Here is a 19,750-nt window from a genome sequence, read left to right as displayed (position 1 = left end):
ACAGGTTTATTATGTGCAAGTTTTAGTTAATGAACCCCTGAACTTTGTAGCCAAAATCTAGCTTGCTCCTTCTCTGAGCTTCATTCAGAACCTGTAGTACACCAAGCTGACTTTGCACAGGCTGTTTCTGTTGCCTGGATAGCGACCCTCTGACACCATCAGGCCTCTCCTGTTGGGCCTCTTGTAAGGCGGCTCTCACAACTGCTGTGCCTTGTTCATCATCTTGATTCCACCTCAATGCCCAACATTGAGTGCTAGGCTGAGTTAGTACTCAGTGCTGATTTAGAGAATTAGCAAAGGATTCTATCAGTTGAAATTCTAAGTTCCTACAGCCAGAACGCTTCTTAGAAGCGAGGACGGCAAGACTTCATCTCACATATTTGGACATGTTATCAGGAGGAACCTGGAGAAGGACATCACGCTTGGTAAAGCACAAGGTCAGTGAGAGAGAGGAAGACCCTCGACTAGATGGACTGACACAGTGGCTGCAACTATGGGCTCCGACACAGCCACGATTGTGAGACTGGCGCAGGACAGGGCAGTGTTTCATTTTGTTGTACGCAGGGTCGCTATGTGTCGGAACCGACTTGACGACACCTAACAACAACAACTAACCCTAAGATTTATTGGCAGGAGTGGGGTCAAAGCAGGCCAGGCTTCCAGGAGTCATTGTCCAGCGCCTGGGACCTACTTATTGGAACCAGGAATATGGGGCTGGAGGTGGAAACAGTTTACAGAGGACACAAACTGAGGCTTGTGTCTCCTTTTACTTGGAGAGTTAATCCAGCCAGACAGAAGTTGAACAAGCTTCTGGAGCATCACTCCCGGGGAAGCCAGCTACCCTGCGCTCGCTTCCATCCGCCAGGGCGCGGCCCCTTTAAAGCTCCCGGAAGCGGACCGCTGAACCGGAAGTGACCCTCTATTTCCCTTCCTCACGTGATGCGAGCGGGAAGTGACGCGTGCGGCCCGGGAGCTGCGGACAGAGGCCGACGGATCCAGAGTCGCGGACGCCGCGGGGTCTTCGGGACAGGTGACCGGGGGAGGGGGCCGGGAGCGCGCCCGGGGAAGGCGGGGCCTGGCGTTCCACAAGCGGGGAGCCGGAGCAGGCGCAGGAGGGGTAGAGAGCAGTTCGCGGGGCGGGGTCAGAGTACTCAGAGGAGGGCGGGGACAGGACGCCCACATGGAAGCTGGAGGGGCTCTGGCGGGGCGGGGCGTCGGGGAGTGGGCAGGGCCGGGGCGTGGGTGGGCAGCTGGGGGCGGGACCTGAAAGTTGTGCCTAGCATGGGGCGGGGCTAGTACGACTGCCGGGAAGCCGGGGCGGGGCCAGACTATTGTCGGGCGAGCTAGGGGCGGGGCTAGGACAGTCGCAGAAAGCGCTGGGGGCGGGGCCAGAAAAGTTTGCTTGAGTTGGAAGTGGGCCTGGAATGCTGGCCCGCAAACCAGGGGCGGAACCAGAGGCTGACGCGAAGGTGAGGGCCGGGCCAAGATGAGGCCGGGGCGCTGGGGGCGGGGCCGTGGTGCTGGCGGGAATGTTGGAGGCGGGGCCAGAAAGTTTTGTCAGACCAGGGTCGCGGCCGGAAAGTTTTTTTTTTTTTTTGGGAGCGGCGTCGGAATCTTGACTGGGGAAAGCAGGGGCGGGGCCACGTATGACGCAAGGAAGCGGGTGGGAGTCAGGGGGCTTGACCAGAAGATTGCCTGGGCACGTCAGGGGCGGGACTAGGGCGCTGCCGGGGATGCTTGGGGCGGGGCCAGGATAATAACGCGAGAAAGTGGGGACAGGTTCGGGATGTTGCCTGGGGAGTCAGGGGGCGGGGCCAGTAGGTTGGCTGGGAAAGTCGCTCGCAAGGCAGATGAAAGCGGCGTCGTTGGGGGCGGGGCCAGAAAGTTGTGCCGTGGGCGGGGCCGTGATGTTCTCCCAGGAGTTGGGACTGGTGCTTTTTCCTGGAAAGCCAGGGCGGGTTCAGAAAGTTTTGTCCGCTTGGGGACGGGTAGAATGGTCACCGCGGAGCCGAGCCAGAGCCAGGAAGCCTCACCGGTGGATAGAGGCCCCAGTTCACAATTATTGCGGGGGTGAGGGGCTGTGGCGGCACTTTTATCAGGATGCTGGGGTTGGGGCTAGGACCTGCCTGAGAGAGGGCTGGGTTTAGAATGTTGTCTTAGGGTCGGGGCAGCAAGTAGTAGTGGGGTTCGAACTCGAGCCTTTTCTATGTGGGGCTAAAGGACGTTTCAGAAGCTTCCCTGTAAAGGAGGGTGGAGCTGGAAGGTTTCCCTGGATGTGAGTGTGACCAGAATGGGTGTCAGGCGGTGGAGCTAGAACTTTCTTGTGCAGATTTTTATTTTGATTAAGGGTGGGTATATCTGAAGCTCTTTTGAGAAAGGGACTTGGGCTAAAATCACAACCTCAGGTATGTGGAGGTTGGTCTGGAATGTTCCTTTGGATGGGAACAGTGTTGGGATGCTGCCTTAAGAATTGGGGCGGAGCCAGAACATTCCCAAGGTGGGCGTGAAAATGCTTACTTTGGCCAGGCAGGGATCCTGACAGGTCATTAGGGAGAGATAGTGGTTCAGTGGTAGAATTTTAGCTTTCCAGTACACCTCCTGCATGGAGGCTGGTGTGTTGTTATGGTACTGAACAGGTTCTGCAGAGCTTTCAGACTCAAGATGGACTAGGAAGGGAGAGCTGGTCATCCACTTCTAAAAATCAGCTAGTGAAAACTCTGTGGATCACAGTGGTTTGATCTGCAACCGACTGTGGGGCTGGTGCAGGACTGGGTAGCATTTTGTTCTCCATGAGTTGGGGGCTGACTAAACGGAAGCTACCAGCAACGGTATAGTCTAACAACCAAAGAAAAAGTGAAACCAAACCCTTTGCTGTCAAGTTGATTCTGACTTATAGCGACCTTATAGAGCAGAGTAGAACTGCCACATAGGCTTTCCAAGGAGCGGCTGGTGGATTTGAACTGCCGACCTTTTGGTTAACAGTGGAGCCAGTAAGGTTCCTAGTCTAAAAACAGCATAGCCTAAATCTTTCCAGGGCAGGGGGCGGGGCTAGGACTTCAGGAAGAGGGTGTAGGATTGAGGCCCAGTAATCTTGGGGTGTTGACCTTAGTCCTTGTTTCCTCTGTCCTCAGGAACCCCCAGTGCTGCGTCTAGATTCTGCAGGGAAGTGTCCTGGGAACGCAACCCCAGCCAGCCAGCAAAATGGTGAGATGGAAAATGGGCTTCCCAGAATCTCAGCTTTGGGGAAGGAGACTCGGAGGAGGGGGCTCAGGCGCCTGACTCTCAGACTCTGGGTTGACTAGCACTGGGATGGGTAGAGGCATTTTACCAACTTTTCACTGCCTCCCCTCCCAGGCGGCCACCCTGGATCTAAAATCGAAGGAGGAGAAGGATGCTGAGTTGGACAAGAGGATCGAGGCCCTTCGGCGGAAGAACGAGGCCCTTATCCGGCGCTACCAGGTGCCCTAGCCCCGCCCTGGGAGACCCTACCCCCTCTCCTCCCCGCAGTGAGTTTTCCTAGACTTTCGTTTTGACTATACCACTCCCTTCCTTAAAACCTTTCCATGGCTCCCCATTGCTCTCAGGATCAACACCAAACCTCTTAGCCTGGCATTCCTTCCTTCATTTCATCATTCATTTGCTCACACGTATTCACCAGGGTCTTCACTGTGCTAGATCCTATGCCGACTGGTTCTGGGGACCCATCCGTGGCCAAGACAGCCTGGGTGTACCCTTCCAGGGCTCACAGTTCAGTGACGGACAGAGATCTGTTCTCAGTCAGTGATGACACAGAGTGGACAGAGCAGGGGCCGGGGGGCACAGGAACTGTGGGAGACCAGAGGGTGCCTGGCTCAGCCTGTGGGGCATTAAGGAGGGCTTCCAGGAGAAGGAGATATTTGAGGTCTTCAGGGTCAATAGATGTTAGCCATTTGAAAAGAAGGGGGGAATGTGTTCCAGGCAGAGGGAACAGCTTGTGCAAAAGTTTGGAACCAAGAAAGAGAGTTTAGGGTTGGTGAATTGCTGTCTAGGTGGTGCAAGTGGTTTGAGCTTGAGTACTAACCTAAAGGTTGGCGGTTGGAACACACCCAGCAGTGCTGTGGAAGAAAAGTCTGGTGATCTGCTTTCATAAAGATTACAGCCAAGAAAATCTTATGGAGCAGTTCTACTGTGTGACACATGAGGTCACCACGAACCAGAATCAACTCAGTGACAACGGGTTTGGCTTTTTGGTTGAGTGAGTTGGTAGAGTGTTGAGCAGTGGGGCTGGAGAGGTCCACAGGGGCCAGATCATGCAGGGCCTTCGGCACCACCAGAATGTTTGGGTTTTTTCCTCCTGAGGGCACTGGGGAGCCATGGAGGGCTTTGAGCAGGAGTGGGGCCATGTCAGAATAGCCTTTTAGGAAGATCCTTCTAGCTGCTGTGGGAGTGGTGGATGGGAGGAGGTGATACCGGAGACCGGAGACCAAAGAGGAAGCTGCAGGGACCCTGGGGGAGAAGACATGTCTGGCGCAGGACAGGGCTGAGGGGAGGGAGAGTAGGAGGTGGACTCACAAGATACTTAGAGGGCAGAATAGGTGGGACTCAGTGCCCAATGGTCTGTGGTACGAGGAGGGAGAGAAGGGAGGCCCAGGTCTTTGTCATAGGTGATGGGCTAGATCATGGGGCTGTCCCTGAGATGGGACCCGGGCGGAGGAATGGGTTTCACGTATTCATCCTTCATGCATTCGTTCATTAATATAAAAAAAAGTCTACTGCATTTCTGTTGTGTGCCAAGCACCGTTCTAGCTTTGGGGCTACATCAGTGGGCAAAGCAGACCCTGTCCTCAGGCAGATTATGTTGCGGTGGGGGAGGCGAGCAGCAAGCAAATGCACATAATGCCAGGTAGCGACAACCTGCCATAATGAAAAATACAATCGGGAACGGGGAGAGAGAATGGCAGGGAGCTGGTTCCTGTAGGGTGGTTTCAGGGAAGGCCTCAGCAAGCAGGGGCCGTATGAGCAGAGAAGACCTGGAGGAGATGTGGGAGTGAAGGAGATCTGGGGAAGGGGGTGGTCCTTGCTGAGGGAACAGCAAGTGCAAAGGCCTTGGGGCGGGACCCAGCCTGGTGTGTTCTAGGAACATCGAGGAGGCCAGAGTGTGGCGGGGAGGGGATGGGAGGTGAGGTCACGGGGCCCCTATAGGCCGTGGGAGGGCATTGGTGTGGCTTGTACTCAGAGATGGTTAGCACTGGAGGATTCTGAGCAGGGGAGACCGTGATGGGGCCTGGGGGAAGTTGCTGATGTGACCAGCTGTGGCCTTGCTGTCTAGTGCTCAGGAGAGAGAACTGGGCTGGGGCAGGACTTGTTCAGGGCGTGTGGAGCCCAGCTGGCAACAGGATCCCTGACACCCCCACCCCCTCCATTTGCTTCCAGGAGATCGAGGAAGACCGGAAGAAAGCGGAACTTGAGGGGGTAGCGGTGACAGCCCCCCGGAAGGGCCGCTTGGTGGAGAAGGAGAATGTGGCGGTTGAGGTGGTGATCTTGACACTGGGATGGGGGGTTCCTGAGGATGGGGAGAGGGTGAGGGTTGAGGGCCGAAACTCAGGAGTCTCCCAGCTGACCCAGACCTGTGGGTGGTCTTGATCCAGGCAGGTGCCCTCCCTGGGCTTGGGGTGTCCCAGTCTCCCTGCCCCAGTGACTGTCCTTTTCTCCTCCCCCTCTTCCAGGAGAAGAGCCTGGGTCCCTCCCGGAGGTCTCCTGGGACTCCTCGGCCCCCAGGGCCCAGCAAAGGGACCCGGACCCCTCCCCAGCGAGGAGGCCGGGCTGGCGCGGGCCGGGCAGCTCGTAGCTGGGAGGAGAGTCCTGGGGAGCAGCCTCGAGGAGGAGCTGGGCGTCGCGGCCGGAGGGGCCGGGGCAGGGTGTCCCCTCATCTCTCTGGGGCTGGAGATGCCACGACTGCCACTGCTGACCGAAAATCCAAGGTAGGAGTTGGGCAGGGAGCTGGGTCCTTTGTCTGGAAGTCTCTGTGTTTGGTTTTCGTCTATCCCTGCCCTCCATCCTACCATTTCTTTTGGTTTCATCTTTTCCTCTGAGTCTCTTTCTCAGCCCCTCCATGTGACACTTGCTCACTGGGTCGTGTGTGTATCCGTGCAGGTGGGCGTGTGTGTGTGTGGCGTGTCTCTCCTGCTCCTTTTCCTTCTTCTTTCTCTTTGCTTGCCTTCTCCTGACCAGTTTCCCTGCGTTCTCTCCTCATTGACTTCTCTCTGTGTCTGTCTTCATGCTGTTTGACGTATGCTTGTCTGCCCACCACCGTGGCAGTCTCATTCACCTCTTTCTGGCACCCTGTCTGTTTCTCTTTGCATACACTGTTTGTCCTGTCTCCGCATGCTCTCTGTCTGTGTGCTGTCCATCTGTCTCTGCATGCTGCCCGTTTGTCTCTGCGTTCTCTGTCTGTTTTTGTGCACCCTGTCTGTCTGTGTCTGCATACTGTCCATCTGTCTTTGCATGCCTTGTCTATGTGTGGTGTTCTTAGGTGTGTGGGCTCTGTCTTGCTTTCTCTCTGTTTGTGTCTGTCCCCATCCCTGGATTGGTTTGTGGGGAGCAATGTTCTTATCGGAATTGCCCTTTCCCCCAACAGGTAAGCAGGGTGGGAGGCTGTCTGTCCAGCATAGTGGCTTACAGCCCCCACATGACATGGGTGCCACCTGATCCTGTGAGTTGCACATCCTTGGGCAGCTCGTTTCCTCTTTGTGTCTGGGTTTTTGCTTTTGGACAGGAATGATGGTTTAACTTGTAGGTTATTGTAGGTGTCCTGACCTTGAGCGTTGAAGCCCTCAGCGCAGCATGGTGCCGGGCACAGTAATCGCTCAGTGAGCCTCAGTGAGCCTAACTTGTGGTTGTTTGTTACCTGTACACACTAAGCTGCTGTAAGAAACAGGCCCCACAATACTGTGGCTTAAATAAGGTAGAAGTTCATTTCTCTCATGTGCCGAGCCCCATGGAGAGGTAGGGAGGCCCTGCTCCACTGTGACATTCAGGGGCCCAGGATGTGGTCCTTGCCTGCATCGTCAGAGCAGGGCCACTGACACAGTTGAGGTCTAGTTCATGGGAAGGAAAACAGGAAGGTCATGTTTATCACTTCCCACATTCTGTTGGTGAAAACCTAGACATCTGGCTACACCTAACTGCAAAGGAGGCTGGGAAATGAAAATGTCATCTCTGGCTGGTGGCCACGTGCTCATCTAAAATGCCATTTCTATGGAAGAAAGGGAGGAATAGATTGTGGGAGGCCTACTAGTGATCTGCCAAGTTATTATCGTTGCTACTATTGTCATTATTGCAGCAATGATGGGGTGTCAGGATCCCCAAGGCCACTCCCAGGTTTGGTGACTTGCTAGAAAGATTCCCAGGACTCAGCATAGTTGAATGCATGGTTTCCGTTTTCTACAGTGAAAGGATACAAAGCAAAATCAGGAAAGGGAAAAGGTGTGTGGGGCAAAGTTCAGGGGGAACCATGCACAAGTTTCCAGAATCTCCTCCCTGTGGAATCACACAGGATGCACGTAATTCTCCCAGCAATGAGTTGAGACAACACGTGTGAAACGTTCACCAGGGAAGCTCAGTAGAGACTCAGCGCCCAAGGTTCTGACTGGGGACTGGTCACGTAGCCAGCCTCTGTCTGGCACGAACCCAAATTCCAGACCTCCAGAAGGAAAGGAGGTGTCGGACATCAACTGTGCTGTTTGTGCAGTCTAGGCACAGTAAGCCTTGCTCATCTGTTAACTCTTGGCGCTAGCCAAGAGCGAGCCTTTCTAAGGAGAGTAGTCTCAGGCCTCCTGTGGTAACTTTTTTTTTTTATTGTGGTAAATATATAGGTAACAAAACATTAGCTGTTCCAACAGTCTTCATTGCATAGTTCAGTGACATCAAATGCGTCCATGATGATGTTCAGCTGTCACCATTAAGTGTTCCTGAATTTCTTCTTCACCCGTAACAGAAGCTGAGTGTCTTCTAACGTTGCGTCTTCCTTTTTTTTGGTGGTGCAGTTGTATGTAACAGAACATCTGCCATCTCAACATGTTTTCTGTGTACAATGCAGTGATACTACTTCACCATGTCGTACAGCCATCGCCGCCGTCCGTTTCCAGATTTTTTTTATTACCTTTAGCAGAAGCCCACTGTCCTTTCAGCAACAACTCCCGTCTCCCCCTCCTGCCCCTGGTAACCATCAATAAACTTTGGTCTCTAGGCATTTGCTTATTCTTGATATTTCATGGAAGTGGGGTGATAAAATATTTGTCATTTTTGTCTGACTTATTTCACTCAGCGTATTGTTTTCAAGGTTCATCTGTGTTGTAGCATTTGTCAGGACTTCATTTCTCTTTACGACTGAGTGACATTCCATTGTATGTGCGGACCACACTGTTGACCCATTCATCTTGTTGATGGATACTTGGTTTGTTTCCACCTTTTGGCTGTTGTGAATAGTTAGTGCTACAGTGTGCACTGGTGTACAAGTGTCTGACTCTCTGCTTTGAAATCTTTTGGGAGTGGAATTTCTGGGTCACGTGGTAGTTCTGTGTTGAGGTTTTTGAGGACCATGCTAAATCTCTTTTGCCCAGATACTAACAAACCTTCGAGTCGAGCAGGTCTGACTGACACCGGGTGTCGCGTCTGTCTCCCCACAGGAGTGGGAGGAGCGGCGCCGGCAGAACATTGAGAAGATGAACGAGGAGATGGAGAAGATTGCAGAGTATGAGCGGAACCAGAGGGTCAGTGCCCGGGCATCCCTGGAGGTGGGGCAGAGCTGCCTGGGCTGCTGGTGAGTCAGCCGACATCCCTGTTCCCTGTGCCTGCAGGAGGGGGTGCTGGAGCCGAACCCGGTGCGCAACTTCCTGGACGACCCCCGGCGGCGCAGCGGGCCCCTGGAGGAGCCTGAGCGGGACCGCCGGGAGGGCAGCCGCCGGCACGGACGCAACTGGGGGGGCCCTGACTTCGAGCGGGTGCGCTGTGGCCTTGAGCAGGAGCGGCAGGTGGGTGCTGGCAGCCAGGCGTTCCCAGGCACTGAGGGTTCTGCACCAGTTTCTCATTTGAGCAGCATACGTTTACCGAGTGCTTGTCGTGTACCAGGCATTACTCCAGGACAGTAGGTGACAAGGCCGACCAGGGCTGCAGTGCCTTATCTATCTTGTTTTTGTGCCAGTATATCATTGTTAGGTGTCGTTGGGTCAACCCCTGACTCACGGTGGCCCCATGTGTTGCAGAGTAGAACTGCTACATAGGATTTTCTTGGCTATAATGTTTATGGAAGCAAATCACTCGGCCTCACTTCTGCAGAGCTGCTGGGTGGGTTTGAACCACCAACCTTTAGGTTAATAGTTGAGCGCAAACCGCTTGTGCCACCCAGGCTCCATGTGCCAGGATAAAGCAAACCAAAAACATGTTCCTGTCAAGGCTATTCCAACTCATGGAGACCCTATTGGACAGAGTAGAACTGCCGCATAGTGTTTCCAAGGGATGCCTGGTGGATTCGAACCGCAGACCTTTTGGTTGGCAGCTGTAGCTCTTAACCGCTACGCCACCAAGGTTTCTTGTGCCAGGATAGCTGTGTTTTAATTATCACAAATTTGTAGTATGTTGTTCCTGTGAGGAGTCCATGGGTGGTGCAAACAGTTAATGATACTCAGCTGCTAACCAACAGGTTGGCAGTTTGAGTCAACCAGAGGCACCTTGGAAGAAGGATCTGGCAATCTACTGGCAAAAGTCACGCATTGAAAACCCTGTGGAGTGTTTTTACTCTGATACACGTGGGGTCACCATGAGTCAGAGACAACTGTAGCCTGTACAGGTTGTTTCCTACTACAGCAAGTTTCCACTCGTTGGTAGTAGGAGTATTTACAAGGCACCCACCACGTGCAGGGGCTGTGTGAGGGGCGGCAATATAGCTGAGGAGAAGTGGAAGGGACATGCCCCTGGACTCGGTTCTTCACGCCAAGTGAATTGTTGTCGGTCTTTGTGCCAGTCTCATCTGCTTGAATTATTACAGCCTTGTGGCATGTTTTGGGGGCCTCTTCTCATTACTAACATTAGTACTATTTACTGAGCAAACATGATGAGAGGACCAAGAAGGGATCCACAGGGGTGCTACTTAAGAAGGAGAGGTCTGGGATGGCCTCCCAGAGGAAGCGCCATTGGAGCAGACCTGGTTCTAATCTCCGCCCCGTTGCTACCTCCCTGTGTGGCTTGGGCATTGGCTCCATCTCTCTGAGTTTACAAGGCGCAGGGCAGCGGGGCAGGGTGGGGTTGTGGAACAGGGTCCTGATGGGCTATTGGCTGGGTGTAGGGCCGCCGGGCTGGCCTGGGAGGTGCTGGTGACATGACGCTGTCCATGACGGGCCGGGAACGGTCAGAGTACCTGCGCTGGAAGCAGGAGCGGGAGAAGATTGACCAGGAGCGGTTGCAGAGGCACCGGAAGCCCACCGGCCAGTGGCGGCGGGAGTGGGATGCTGAGAAGACCGACGGGATGTGAGTTTCTTCCCCACTCGCCCGCATTGGCTCTTTGACCTCGGCCCTGACTCCTGATTCCTTTGACTTGCTGTCTGGGTTTCTCACTCTGTATATCAGTGAGCGATTCCTATGATCGTGCTGTGTAACAATCACCAAGTCTCGGTAGCATAAAAAAGCTGCATTTATTTCTCATGTGCTCCTGGGGCAGCTGGGTTTGGCGGATCAGGCTGGATTCCCAAGCTATAGTCCAGCCGGGCATGGCTCCTCACTGTAGGATGAGCAAAGCTCTGCTGCATGGGTGTCCATCCTGGGGCTCAGGCCGGGGGGCAGCAGAGACCTGGGGATGTGCATGTCACGGTGTTGAGATGTGCACCAGGGCGAGGGGACACGTGTCCACAGACCCAGCATCGCTGAGCGCAGGGTAAACTCTGCCCACTCTGGTAGGTGCTACTGCAGAGCCCATGGCCAAGAGTATGGCTGTAAATTCTAACATAGGAAGGGCATGAAGAATTACAGTGTTAGACCACTGCGTTCTTCCTCTATCCTTCTAACCTGTCCCCCAGTCACCCAACTCCCTGGACTTTTCTTCGTGCCTTTCTGCCATCTTATCCCTGTGGCATTACTCTCAAGTCTAACATTGTTCCCTTTTGGGTCCAAGAAAACATCCAGTCAGTCGGACTTACAGGCATCATGTGTCACTGACAGGGAGACCAACTTCCCATCTTCCAGAGAAGGTTCCGAAAGAGCTGATAGGTTTCACTCCACTCCCGCATACTCTGCTGCATTGGGAGTTTTTGTTTACCTCTATCCTTTACTCTTTATTTAAAAAAATACTGTGTTTTCAGTGAAGGTTTTATACAGCAGTTTATTTAGGTTCCCATTCAACCATTTCTACACAAGTTGTTCAGTGACACTGGCGACGTTCTTCACAACATGGGAACATTCTCATTATTTCCATTCTGGTTGTTCTGTTTCCATTAATCTAGTGTCCCTGCCCCTGTTACCTTCTCATCTTGTTTTGGTCTCAAATAGGTGATTTTTTTTTTTTTTAAAGCAGAACAGTACTTATGGGTGATACTATTTTTTGACCCAGTTTGTTATTTAGCTACAAGATGTCCTCGGGTTAGTTTTGGTTCAGAGTTTGAAGAGTATCTCAGGGCAGTAGTCTTGGGGAATCCTTCAGTCTCTTTCCTCTTGGTTCTGACTAAAGAAAGGATTTTGTCTATCTGCCTGGTGGTCGGGAGCATTTCTTGGAGTGTGAGCTAAACTTTGGCAAGTGCGAGAAGTATTTTGCACCAGTGTAGTAGCTAATCCACACACGTAGGTGGCCAGGCTTTGGGGAGAGGTTCTCACGGTTAAGAATGAGAAAGTAGTTGTATTTCCCTTTTTATCCCAAAAGCAGTCCGTTTATTACTCTTTTTTTCCCCAAAATCTAATTAAAGTATGCGTGCATTGACTTTATGAACAGATATTTAATTCTGATATGTGTCATGGAAGGTTCTAGATGATGGGGATACAGCAGTGAACAAAACGTTTCTGCCTTCAGGGGACTTATAATCTAGTGGGAAGATGGGCAGTGAATACAGGTACAGTGAGTCCCCGGGAACTTAAGGACCATTTGTACTTGCTCTTTAATGTTATAAATTTGCCTGTCTTTGAGCGTTGAAATGATTGAACTGATCCCTCCTCGCGACAGATTCTTCATCACAGTCACCTTCGCTTCGTGTACATGCAGCTTTTAAATCATTGAAACGGCCCCCAGCCTTTTCTTGCATGGAAGTAAGGCTGAAGGGGAACCGTAGGTACCTGTTCTGACTTAGCTACGGATTCTTAAAGACGCACCTAGGAACGGATCTCATTCCTAACCTGGGGAGTGCCTGTAGTCCCTGACTAACGATGTATTCTAGTGACGACGAACTGCGCTTTCTGACTGTCTGTTTTTCTCTTTATGATTTGTGTATTTTTTATGTATTGAAATATATCTGTAAGTTTATATGTAATGTTCTCAATCCCCAGAGACAAAGATTAGGTTTATAAAGACTCTGATGATAAAAGGCAATAATAATGAAAACTGAAAAAAAAAAAAAAAGGTGTTCCACGTAGATCAGAACTGACTCACTATGAAGTCGTTGGAATGGAACGCCGTTGTAAGTCGGGCACTAGCTGTAGATAAAAAGTCTACTCATTATGAAGAATAATGAAGCAGAGTAAGGAGATAGGGAAGGATGGGGATGATTATTTTAGGTTGGGAAGGCCTCTGAGCCAAGGCCTGAAGGAGGTGAGGGAGAAAGCCACTGAAACATCTGGGGGAAGAGTGTTCTAAGCAGAAGGTAGCAGCACGTGCAAAGGCCCTGAGGCAGGAGCAGGTGTAGTAGGAGAGCCTGTAGCTGGAGAAAGGAAAGAGCGCAATGGGAAATGAGGTCAGACAGGAAGCTAGGGGCCTTGTGTTCTTCAAAAAGGTCCATAAAAAAACCTTGTTGAGGTCGAGTTGATTCTGACTCATAGCAACCCTATATAGAAAAGCGTGGAACTGCCCCATAGAGCTTCCAAGGAGTACCTGGTAGATTCAAACTGCTGACCTTTCAGTTAGCAGCTGTAGCACCTAACCTCTATGCCACCAGGGTTTCCAAAGGGTCTGTAGTGACCCCAAACTTTCTGTTTTGGGGGTCAAATTCTGAATCTTTTCCCCTGTATTTACCACTATATCATCATATTTGTCTCTTGTCTGTCACTTAATTCTATCCCCCTTCTCTTCATTGACCCTGTGTCTGTGTTTGACCATCTCTCCTCTGATCCTGATTTCTGACCCTGGCCTGCGTCTCTCTCCCTCATCTCTTTCTGTCTCTCTGCTCCCTCTGTCTACCAGTCACCAGCTCACCCTCTTTCTCTCTCTCCAGGTTCAAGGATGGCCCGGCCCCTGCCCTTGAAACATCCCACCGCTATGGTGAGTGGCTGGCCTTGGACCTGGGTGGGGTAGCTAGCTCGGCTGGGCTGGGCTGGGCTGTGGAGAGTGGGGGAAGTAGTTTGGGCCACATGCCCCCAGATGACAACTGGCTTCTGTTGCAGATGACCAGCCCTGGGCCCGGCCCCCTAAGCCCCCCACTTTTGGGGAGTTCCTGTCCCAGCACAAAGCTGAGGTCAACAGCCGCAGAAGGAGAAAGAGCAGCCGTCCTCAGGCCAAGGCGGTCCCCCATGCCTACAGGTGGGCACTTCTCCCCAGCGTGTCCACACTGCCAGTGGAGTGTGCTCTGGCCCCTGTCCTCTTCCTGATTTGTGTGTGTCTTTGTGGGTTTGTAGGCCACTGGGTGGTGCAAATGGTTTGCATTCGGCTGCTAATCTAAAGATTGGCAGTTCAGACCTACCAGTGGCACCATGGAAGAAAGGCCTGGCAATCTGCCTCTGTAAAAATTACACCCAAGAAAACTCTATGGAGCAGTTCTACTCTGTCGCACATGGAGTCGCCATGAGTTGGAATCAAGCAGTGGGTTTGGATTTCTTGGTGTTGATGTGGGTATATCTCTCTGTGTGTGTCCAAGTCTCTGTGTCTGTATTTTTCTTGGTCTTGGGATTGTCCTTCTCATCTCTGTTGATCTGGCCCTTCGTTTTAAGAGGTTGGGGTTTGGGTCTCAACCCTCCCCATCCCTTCCACCATTCCCACCCATCTATTCTTTTGCCATGTGCCCCTCCCTCCCCTCCCTTTCATCTTTCCCTGACATCTGGGGCCACAGGCTACCATCTCCTCACTGCCCACTGCTCCAACAAGCCTGGGTCCTCGTGCTGAAACCCCTCAGGCCGCACCCCTAAACCTCTTCTTGTCCTCCTGGGCCTTACTCCTTCCCTTCCCCGCTTCAGCGACCATGATGACCGTTGGGAGACGAAGGAGACAGCATCCCCGGCCCCTGAGCCCCCCCAGCCCACTCCCCCAGAGGAGCCATGCACACAGGTACAGCTGGGCCGTCATCTCAGGGTTGGGGGTATGTGGGTGCTGAGGGCTCCGCACTCTTTCCCTGACCTGCCTTGTGTCCCCCGCAGCCACCGGAGGCTCTGGCCCCTGCCCACCGGCCTCCCGAAGATGAGGGGGAAGAGGAAGAGGGGGAAGAGGATGAGGAGTGGGAGGACATAAGTGACGATGAGAGTGAGGACATGGAGGAGGATGAAGATGGTGCCGAGGAGGATGAAGATGGTGCCGAGGAGGAGAAAGAACCTGCCTCAGACCGCCCGCTGCAAGAGGCCGACTCTGCCGGGCACCCTGCCAGTGAGCCGGCCGACCCAGCGCCTTCCAGGCCGGAGGAGCCCCTGCCGCTTGCCCAGGCCCCTGCCACGCCGACCAGCCCCTTCTCGCCCCCTGGGGGCCACGAGCCCGTATCTGACTGGGGTGAAGAGATGGAGTTGAACTCCCCCCGGACTGCCCACCCGGCTGGCGCCCTCTCACCGGGTGAGGCCTGGCCTTTCGGGAATGCATGAAGCTGGCTGTCTGGGGGTGTGTTGAAGGGGTGCGGTGGTGGGCAGGGGCCCTTCAGGGGGTTGGGCCTCAGGATCCTGGCTGCCCCCACAGCCCTGGTGGCTTTGGAGGGCAGTCCATGCCCCTCTCTGTACTGCCTGTCTCCTCCCTCCCCCGGAAGCTCCCATTTCTGGAATGCCCACCCCCAGATTCTGCCCCTGACCCAGGCCATTCCCAATAAAAGAGTTCACATCTTCAAATGACATTCCCCGAAGTGTGTCCTTGAGCCCCCTCTAACTCCTTCAGAATGGCTGTCTTGGGGTGAGGGTGATGTGTGCAGGGGAGGGGGCTGACTGGGCTTCCCCCTTCCCCAGGAGGTGACCAGCGGCCTCCTGCCTCCCCGGAGAGTGGGCCCAGCCTCCCAGGAAGCCAGAAAGCTGAAGAGAAGGGGTCTGAGGCAGCTTCAGGTGGGGAGTGGGCGGGGCTGGCGGGGAGTGGGCGGGGCAGGCGGAGGCGGTGGTGTCTTCCTCTTTTCTCCGGGGTTGAGGGGTAGGAGGGGGTGAGAATAAGAGGATGTGGTCTGTGTGGCGCTGATGTTAGACTGCTTATGCAGAGCTCGGGAGGACCAATGAGTCCACAGATGGGGTAGGGCCAGGCTGAGGGTGGGAACGGAGCCAGGGCCCGGGGGTGAAGCTATGGGAAGGACTAGCTTTTTGGGGCCAAGCTAATGGGAATTGAATGTGAGTGGAGGTGGGGTGGGGGGTGGAACAAGGATGGGATTCGAATTGTGAAGTGGGGTTTTGGAAAGTAAAGGCTACGTGGTGGGGAGTTACGTTCCTTGGGAGCAGTTTAAAGGCTGGATTAGAAATTAGAATTGGGTTGAGGTAAAAAAAAAATAAGAGTGGGGGAGGGGCGGATTAAGAGGTTTAGCTGTGGGCGGGATTAGAGTTTTGAGGCTCAACCAAGCGGGGACAAATTAGGTAGGACCGAAAATACGGACCCGATTAGAATTTGAAGGGAAAAGACCTAATTGGCTCGACCAAGTGGGAGCAAAAGGCCGAACCCTTTCACCTTCACCCCGTGGTAGCCAGGGAGCGACACTGCCCCACCGATGGGAGCCAGGCTGCAAAGCAGGGACCATCTCCCCTGTCCCCAGGAGTGGGATTAGGTTTGGGGGGTGGGGGCAGAGTCAAGGTAGGTCTGGTTCGAATGTCAGGTGGGGGGAAGGAAAAGGGAGGGCAGATCCGGTAGGGCTAGTTTGAGGTTGGCTTAGGTGGGAGACGGGGTTGTGGCTGGGGTTCCAGAGGACAGAGTTTAAGGCCATGTGTTGGCGGGTGGGTGTCACTCCGCCTCACCAGTGTCTCCTTGGTTGTAAGCAGGGTGTATGTTGCAGGGTGAATGCTGCTTCGTGAGTCCCCCGAGCGGATTAAACGAGTCAAAGACTCGTAAACCGCTTAGCGCGGGCCCAGCTGCTGCAATTCCCGCACTGGGATGATGGACGGGGGTGGGTGTTCCGGGTCCAGGTGGAGGGCACGGGGGTGGGGTGGGGAAACTCTTCTCCCTACGCTGACCGCGTCTTCTCTCTCCAGAGGCCGGCCCTGAGGCCCAGGAGACGGCGGAGATCACCGACTTCCAGAGGGTGCGTTTCTGCAAGGTGGTGGGGGCCGGCCCGCCCCCGGGGGCCGCTCGCTGACCGCGCCCGCCGGCCTCTCCTCTCTGCACTAACCTCCCGCCGCCGCGCTCCTGTCCTCTGCTTGTGCCACACGCCAGCCAGGAGAGGGTTAAATGTAAGGGGGGCGGAGCCAGGGGCAGGGAATGCGGTGGGGTCTGGACTGTCGTCCAGCCCCTACACTGGGGGAGATCGAGGCACGGGGTGGGCTAAGACGCCAGGAGGCACCCACATGTGGAGGCCGTGGGGGACTAAGCCGGTCCCAGGGCAGAATTTCCCGCCTCCAGAGGCTAACACCTGGAGCATGGCAAACGGCCGGTGACTCTCCAAGGACTTGGATTAAACCAGTTGCTTTTTTCTGCTAACCTCTGAACTGTGTTCCTGCGGCGCAGGCTGGGCTGTTGTGCTTGCGGGCTTTCCCGTGGCGAAAGAGGCGGGAGGATAGGGGTCGGTTTCACCCCCTGATAAGCCTTCCCTCCCCCCTCCCGCAGGCCTCCCCGAATTCCTGAAGACGCAGCTGGGAGGGGCCTGAAGCATCCTCGCCTTGATGGGGGAGGACAGGAGGGAGTTTATCTGGATCTCTGGGCGGTGCCCCCTCCTCCCCGGAGCCCACTCCGGACCCCGTGGCTCAAGGGAGAGCGAAACTTTGTGGGTGTGGGGGGCAGGAGCTGGGGGAAGGGGCGTGGTTGGGATGTGGGACGAAGCTGGGGCCTCTGGGCGGCAGGAGTTTGGACTTCTGGACACCGGAAACGGCGGCTGAAGGTAGCGGGAGGAGGAGGCAGGTCCTGCGAGGGTCGTGGCTTGGGTGCCTGGGCGGGGCCAGAATTCTGGAAGGCGGAGTTAGGTTTGTGGGGCAGGGCTTATACGTAAAGATCGGGTTCAGGTGGGAGTTTTTTACACTGGAATGGGTCGGGGCCACAGGCGGAGGGCGTTGTCAGTGCAGTGCTGGGACCGAGTGAGTGAGGAGTAAAAGGGGTGGAGCCTGGGCTAGAGATGAGTGAGGCCAGAGTTGGATGGAGGCTGGGAGTCAAATGACGTTTTAAGGGGGATTGGAACTCGGACACGGCTGCATCTAAGGGTCTGAGAGCCAACGGAGTCCTGAGGCGGGGGGGTGGGGGTTGGGGAGGAGATGGAGCTAGATGCCTGGATGGAGTACTTGTCAGAAAGGGGGTGGGGCAGGGAGTAGGTCAGCAAAGGGCGGAGCTAAGTAAGCTATGGGGCGGGTCTCTAATTTTAGAGCCCTGGGTGGCTGGTTAAGTGCTACAGCTGCTAACCAAAAGGTCGAGTTCAAATCCACCAGGAGCTCCTTGAAAACTCTACCGGGGCAGCTCTGCTCTTTCCTGTAGGGTCGCCATGAGTCAATTGACTCTATGGCAGTGGGTTTGGTGGTTTTTTCGGGTGGCTAGTTAGGGTCACTTTTTTTAGTTAGGGTCATTATGAGTCCGCATGGGTTGGATGGCAACGAGTAGTAGTAGTGGTAGGGTGGCTAGTGGTTAAGAACTTGGCTGCTAAAGGCTGCAAACAAAAAGGTGGGGGCGAATCCGTCAGGCATTCCTTGGAAACCCTATGGGGCAGTTTTTTTCTGTGCTATAGGGTGGCTAGGAGTCAAAATTGACGGGACAGCAACGGTTTGGTGTTTTGGGGTGTAACACAAGCAGTCCTGGTGGCAGTGGTGGTGAAGCACTCGGCTGCTAACTGCAAAGTTGGTGTTTTGAACTCACCATCCGCTCTATGGGAGAAAGATGTGGGAGTCTGCCTCTGTAAAGATGACAACCTCGGAAACCGTGTGGGTCAGTTCTGCTATAACCTGTAGCATTGTGTGTGGGGGGGCATCATCTCCAGGCAGTGGGTTTGGTTTTGGTTTTTGGGTGTAACTCTGGAGCATGGCTGGAGCTGGGTGGCTGGGCATGAGGGCCAAGACCTGCCCTTGGGAAGAAAAAAAGATCTTGAAGTTCTGGGGCGGGGCCAGAACCCAAAGGGGCGTGGTTAGGGTGCTGTGGTTGGTCAGCATGGGCAGGGGGCGGGATCAGGGGCAGGAGGAGGCCCGCCCTGCAGGGGCGTGGCCATGCGGTGGGGGCGGAGCTGGAGGGGGAGTTTTAGAAGGCGGGGGCGGCCCTTGGGTGCGGGCGTGGGCCTGGGAGGGGGCAGGCGGGCGCGGAGGGGCGGGGCCTTGCGGGCCGTGGCTCCGGGCCGAGTGGGCTGCGGGGATGCGGGGCACGAGCTGCGTGGGCGGCGGCGGCGAGAGCCCTGGCAGCGCCGGGCTGAGCGAGGGCCCGCGGGGCCGCTGGCTGCGCCTGGCTCCTGTCTGCGCTTACTTCATCTGCGTGTCGCTGGCTGCCGTGCTGCTCGCCGTCTACTACGGCCTCATCTGGGTGCCCACGCGGCCACCCGCGGCCCCCGCCGGCCAGCCGCCCAGCGCGCCCGCCCCGTGCGCCGCCCGCCCCGGCGCGCCGCCCGCTCCGGCGCCTGTCGCCGCCTCCTGCGCCTTGGGGGCCCCCGGCGGGCCGCGACCGCAGCTTCAGCCCCCGCAGAGCCGCCGCCGCCGCCGCCACAGCGGCTCAGCCACCGCCCGAGCCACCTGACGCCCGGAGAGATGCCGGAGGCCGCGGAGTTGAGGACCCGGTAATCCTCCACCCCCACCCGGTCCGAACCACCGGCCCTTGAGATGCGTCGTACCCGGATGGACCCCGGTTCCCTCTTAATGGCATCGCACAGTGTCTGCGGAGCCGTCATCCTGAAGAATGGAGTCGGGGGCTTCGCGGCCCCGCCCCTGGGAGCTCCGCTGTCAGGCCGGGTCCTCACCATCTCGCAGACCTGTCCTCTACTCCCTGTCTTCTGTTCTCTGACCATCACTTCGTAGGATTGAGCACAGAGCTCACAGCCACCGCCCCCTCCCCTTCTCCCTCAGTCACCCTATCTATTTGCAATAAAGTGCAGCCCCACCTGCCTCTGGTGCATGTCGTGGTTTTTGGAGAGGTGTCTTAAGTTTTTGAGCGGAAGTCCTTTCTAGGGTTTAATCTTTGTATCTCTCTGGTTAGGCGGTGCAGTCTTGTCCCCTTCCCTAGGGGAACCGTTTCCTTCGTCTTTTGCTTCCCGGTAGTTTTTGGGTTGGTGTGGGGAGAAGAGACTTATCTGCAGTAGGGCAGTTGAAGGTC

The 19,750-nt window shown here is 55.1% G+C and overlaps 2 protein-coding genes across 5 annotated transcripts; both read left to right on the top strand.

Annotated features, from left to right (window-relative positions):
* The first annotated feature begins 944 nt into the window (after window positions 1-944).
* On the top strand, window positions 945-17,264 carry CCDC9 (coiled-coil domain containing 9). 4 transcript variants are annotated; one of them, XM_049901277.1, is made up of 15 exons: window positions 945-1,030; window positions 3,132-3,204; window positions 3,355-3,459; window positions 5,413-5,511; window positions 5,706-5,960; window positions 8,667-8,750; window positions 8,838-9,011; window positions 10,322-10,503; window positions 13,383-13,429; window positions 13,552-13,687; window positions 14,338-14,428; window positions 14,518-14,920; window positions 15,301-15,393; window positions 16,516-16,565; window positions 17,087-17,264. In XM_049901277.1, exons 2-15 carry the CDS (start codon window positions 3,202-3,204, stop codon window positions 17,102-17,104), a joined length of 1,740 nt encoding a protein of 579 aa, XP_049757234.1. In that variant the 5' UTR covers window positions 945-1,030; window positions 3,132-3,201; the 3' UTR covers window positions 17,105-17,264. The 4 variants fall into 4 exon arrangements, with proteins under 4 accessions (XP_049757234.1, XP_049757238.1, XP_049757237.1 ...); XM_049901280.1 differs by lacking the exon at window positions 945-1,030 and adding an exon at window positions 1,384-1,469; XM_049901279.1 differs by lacking the exon at window positions 945-1,030 and adding an exon at window positions 1,931-2,070.
* A 1,492-nt stretch (window positions 17,265-18,756) lies between these two features.
* INAFM1 (InaF motif containing 1) lies at window positions 18,757-19,536 on the top strand. Its single transcript, XM_049900917.1, has one exon. It carries the CDS (start codon window positions 18,803-18,805, stop codon window positions 19,175-19,177), a length of 375 nt encoding a protein of 124 aa, XP_049756874.1. The 5' UTR covers window positions 18,757-18,802; the 3' UTR covers window positions 19,178-19,536.
* Window positions 19,537-19,750: the final 214 nt, after the last annotated feature.

Source organism: Elephas maximus, chromosome 11, assembly GCF_024166365.1.
Source record: "Elephas maximus indicus isolate mEleMax1 chromosome 11, mEleMax1 primary haplotype, whole genome shotgun sequence".
In the NCBI taxonomy this organism is placed as follows: domain Eukaryota; kingdom Metazoa; phylum Chordata; class Mammalia; order Proboscidea; family Elephantidae; genus Elephas; species Elephas maximus.
The sequence above is the reverse complement of the archived record's forward strand: the minus strand, read 5'-3'. Positions and strand labels throughout refer to the sequence as shown.

What these genes read in the sequence shown, in the direction of transcription:
- CCDC9 (XM_049901277.1), top strand. An exon ending in AGTATGAGCGGAACCAGAGG is followed by an intron (nt 8,751 to 8,837) that starts GTCAGTGCCCGG and finishes CTGTGCCTGCAG; the next exon opens with GAGGGGGTGCTGGAGCCGAA. An exon ending in GCGGTCCCCCATGCCTACAG is followed by an intron (nt 13,688 to 14,337) that starts GTGGGCACTTCT and finishes TCCCCGCTTCAG; the next exon opens with CGACCATGATGACCGTTGGG.
- INAFM1 (XM_049900917.1), top strand. Translation starts at nt 18,803, where the DNA reads ATGCGGGGCACGAGCTGCGTGGGCGGCGGCGGCGAGAGCCCTGGCAGC.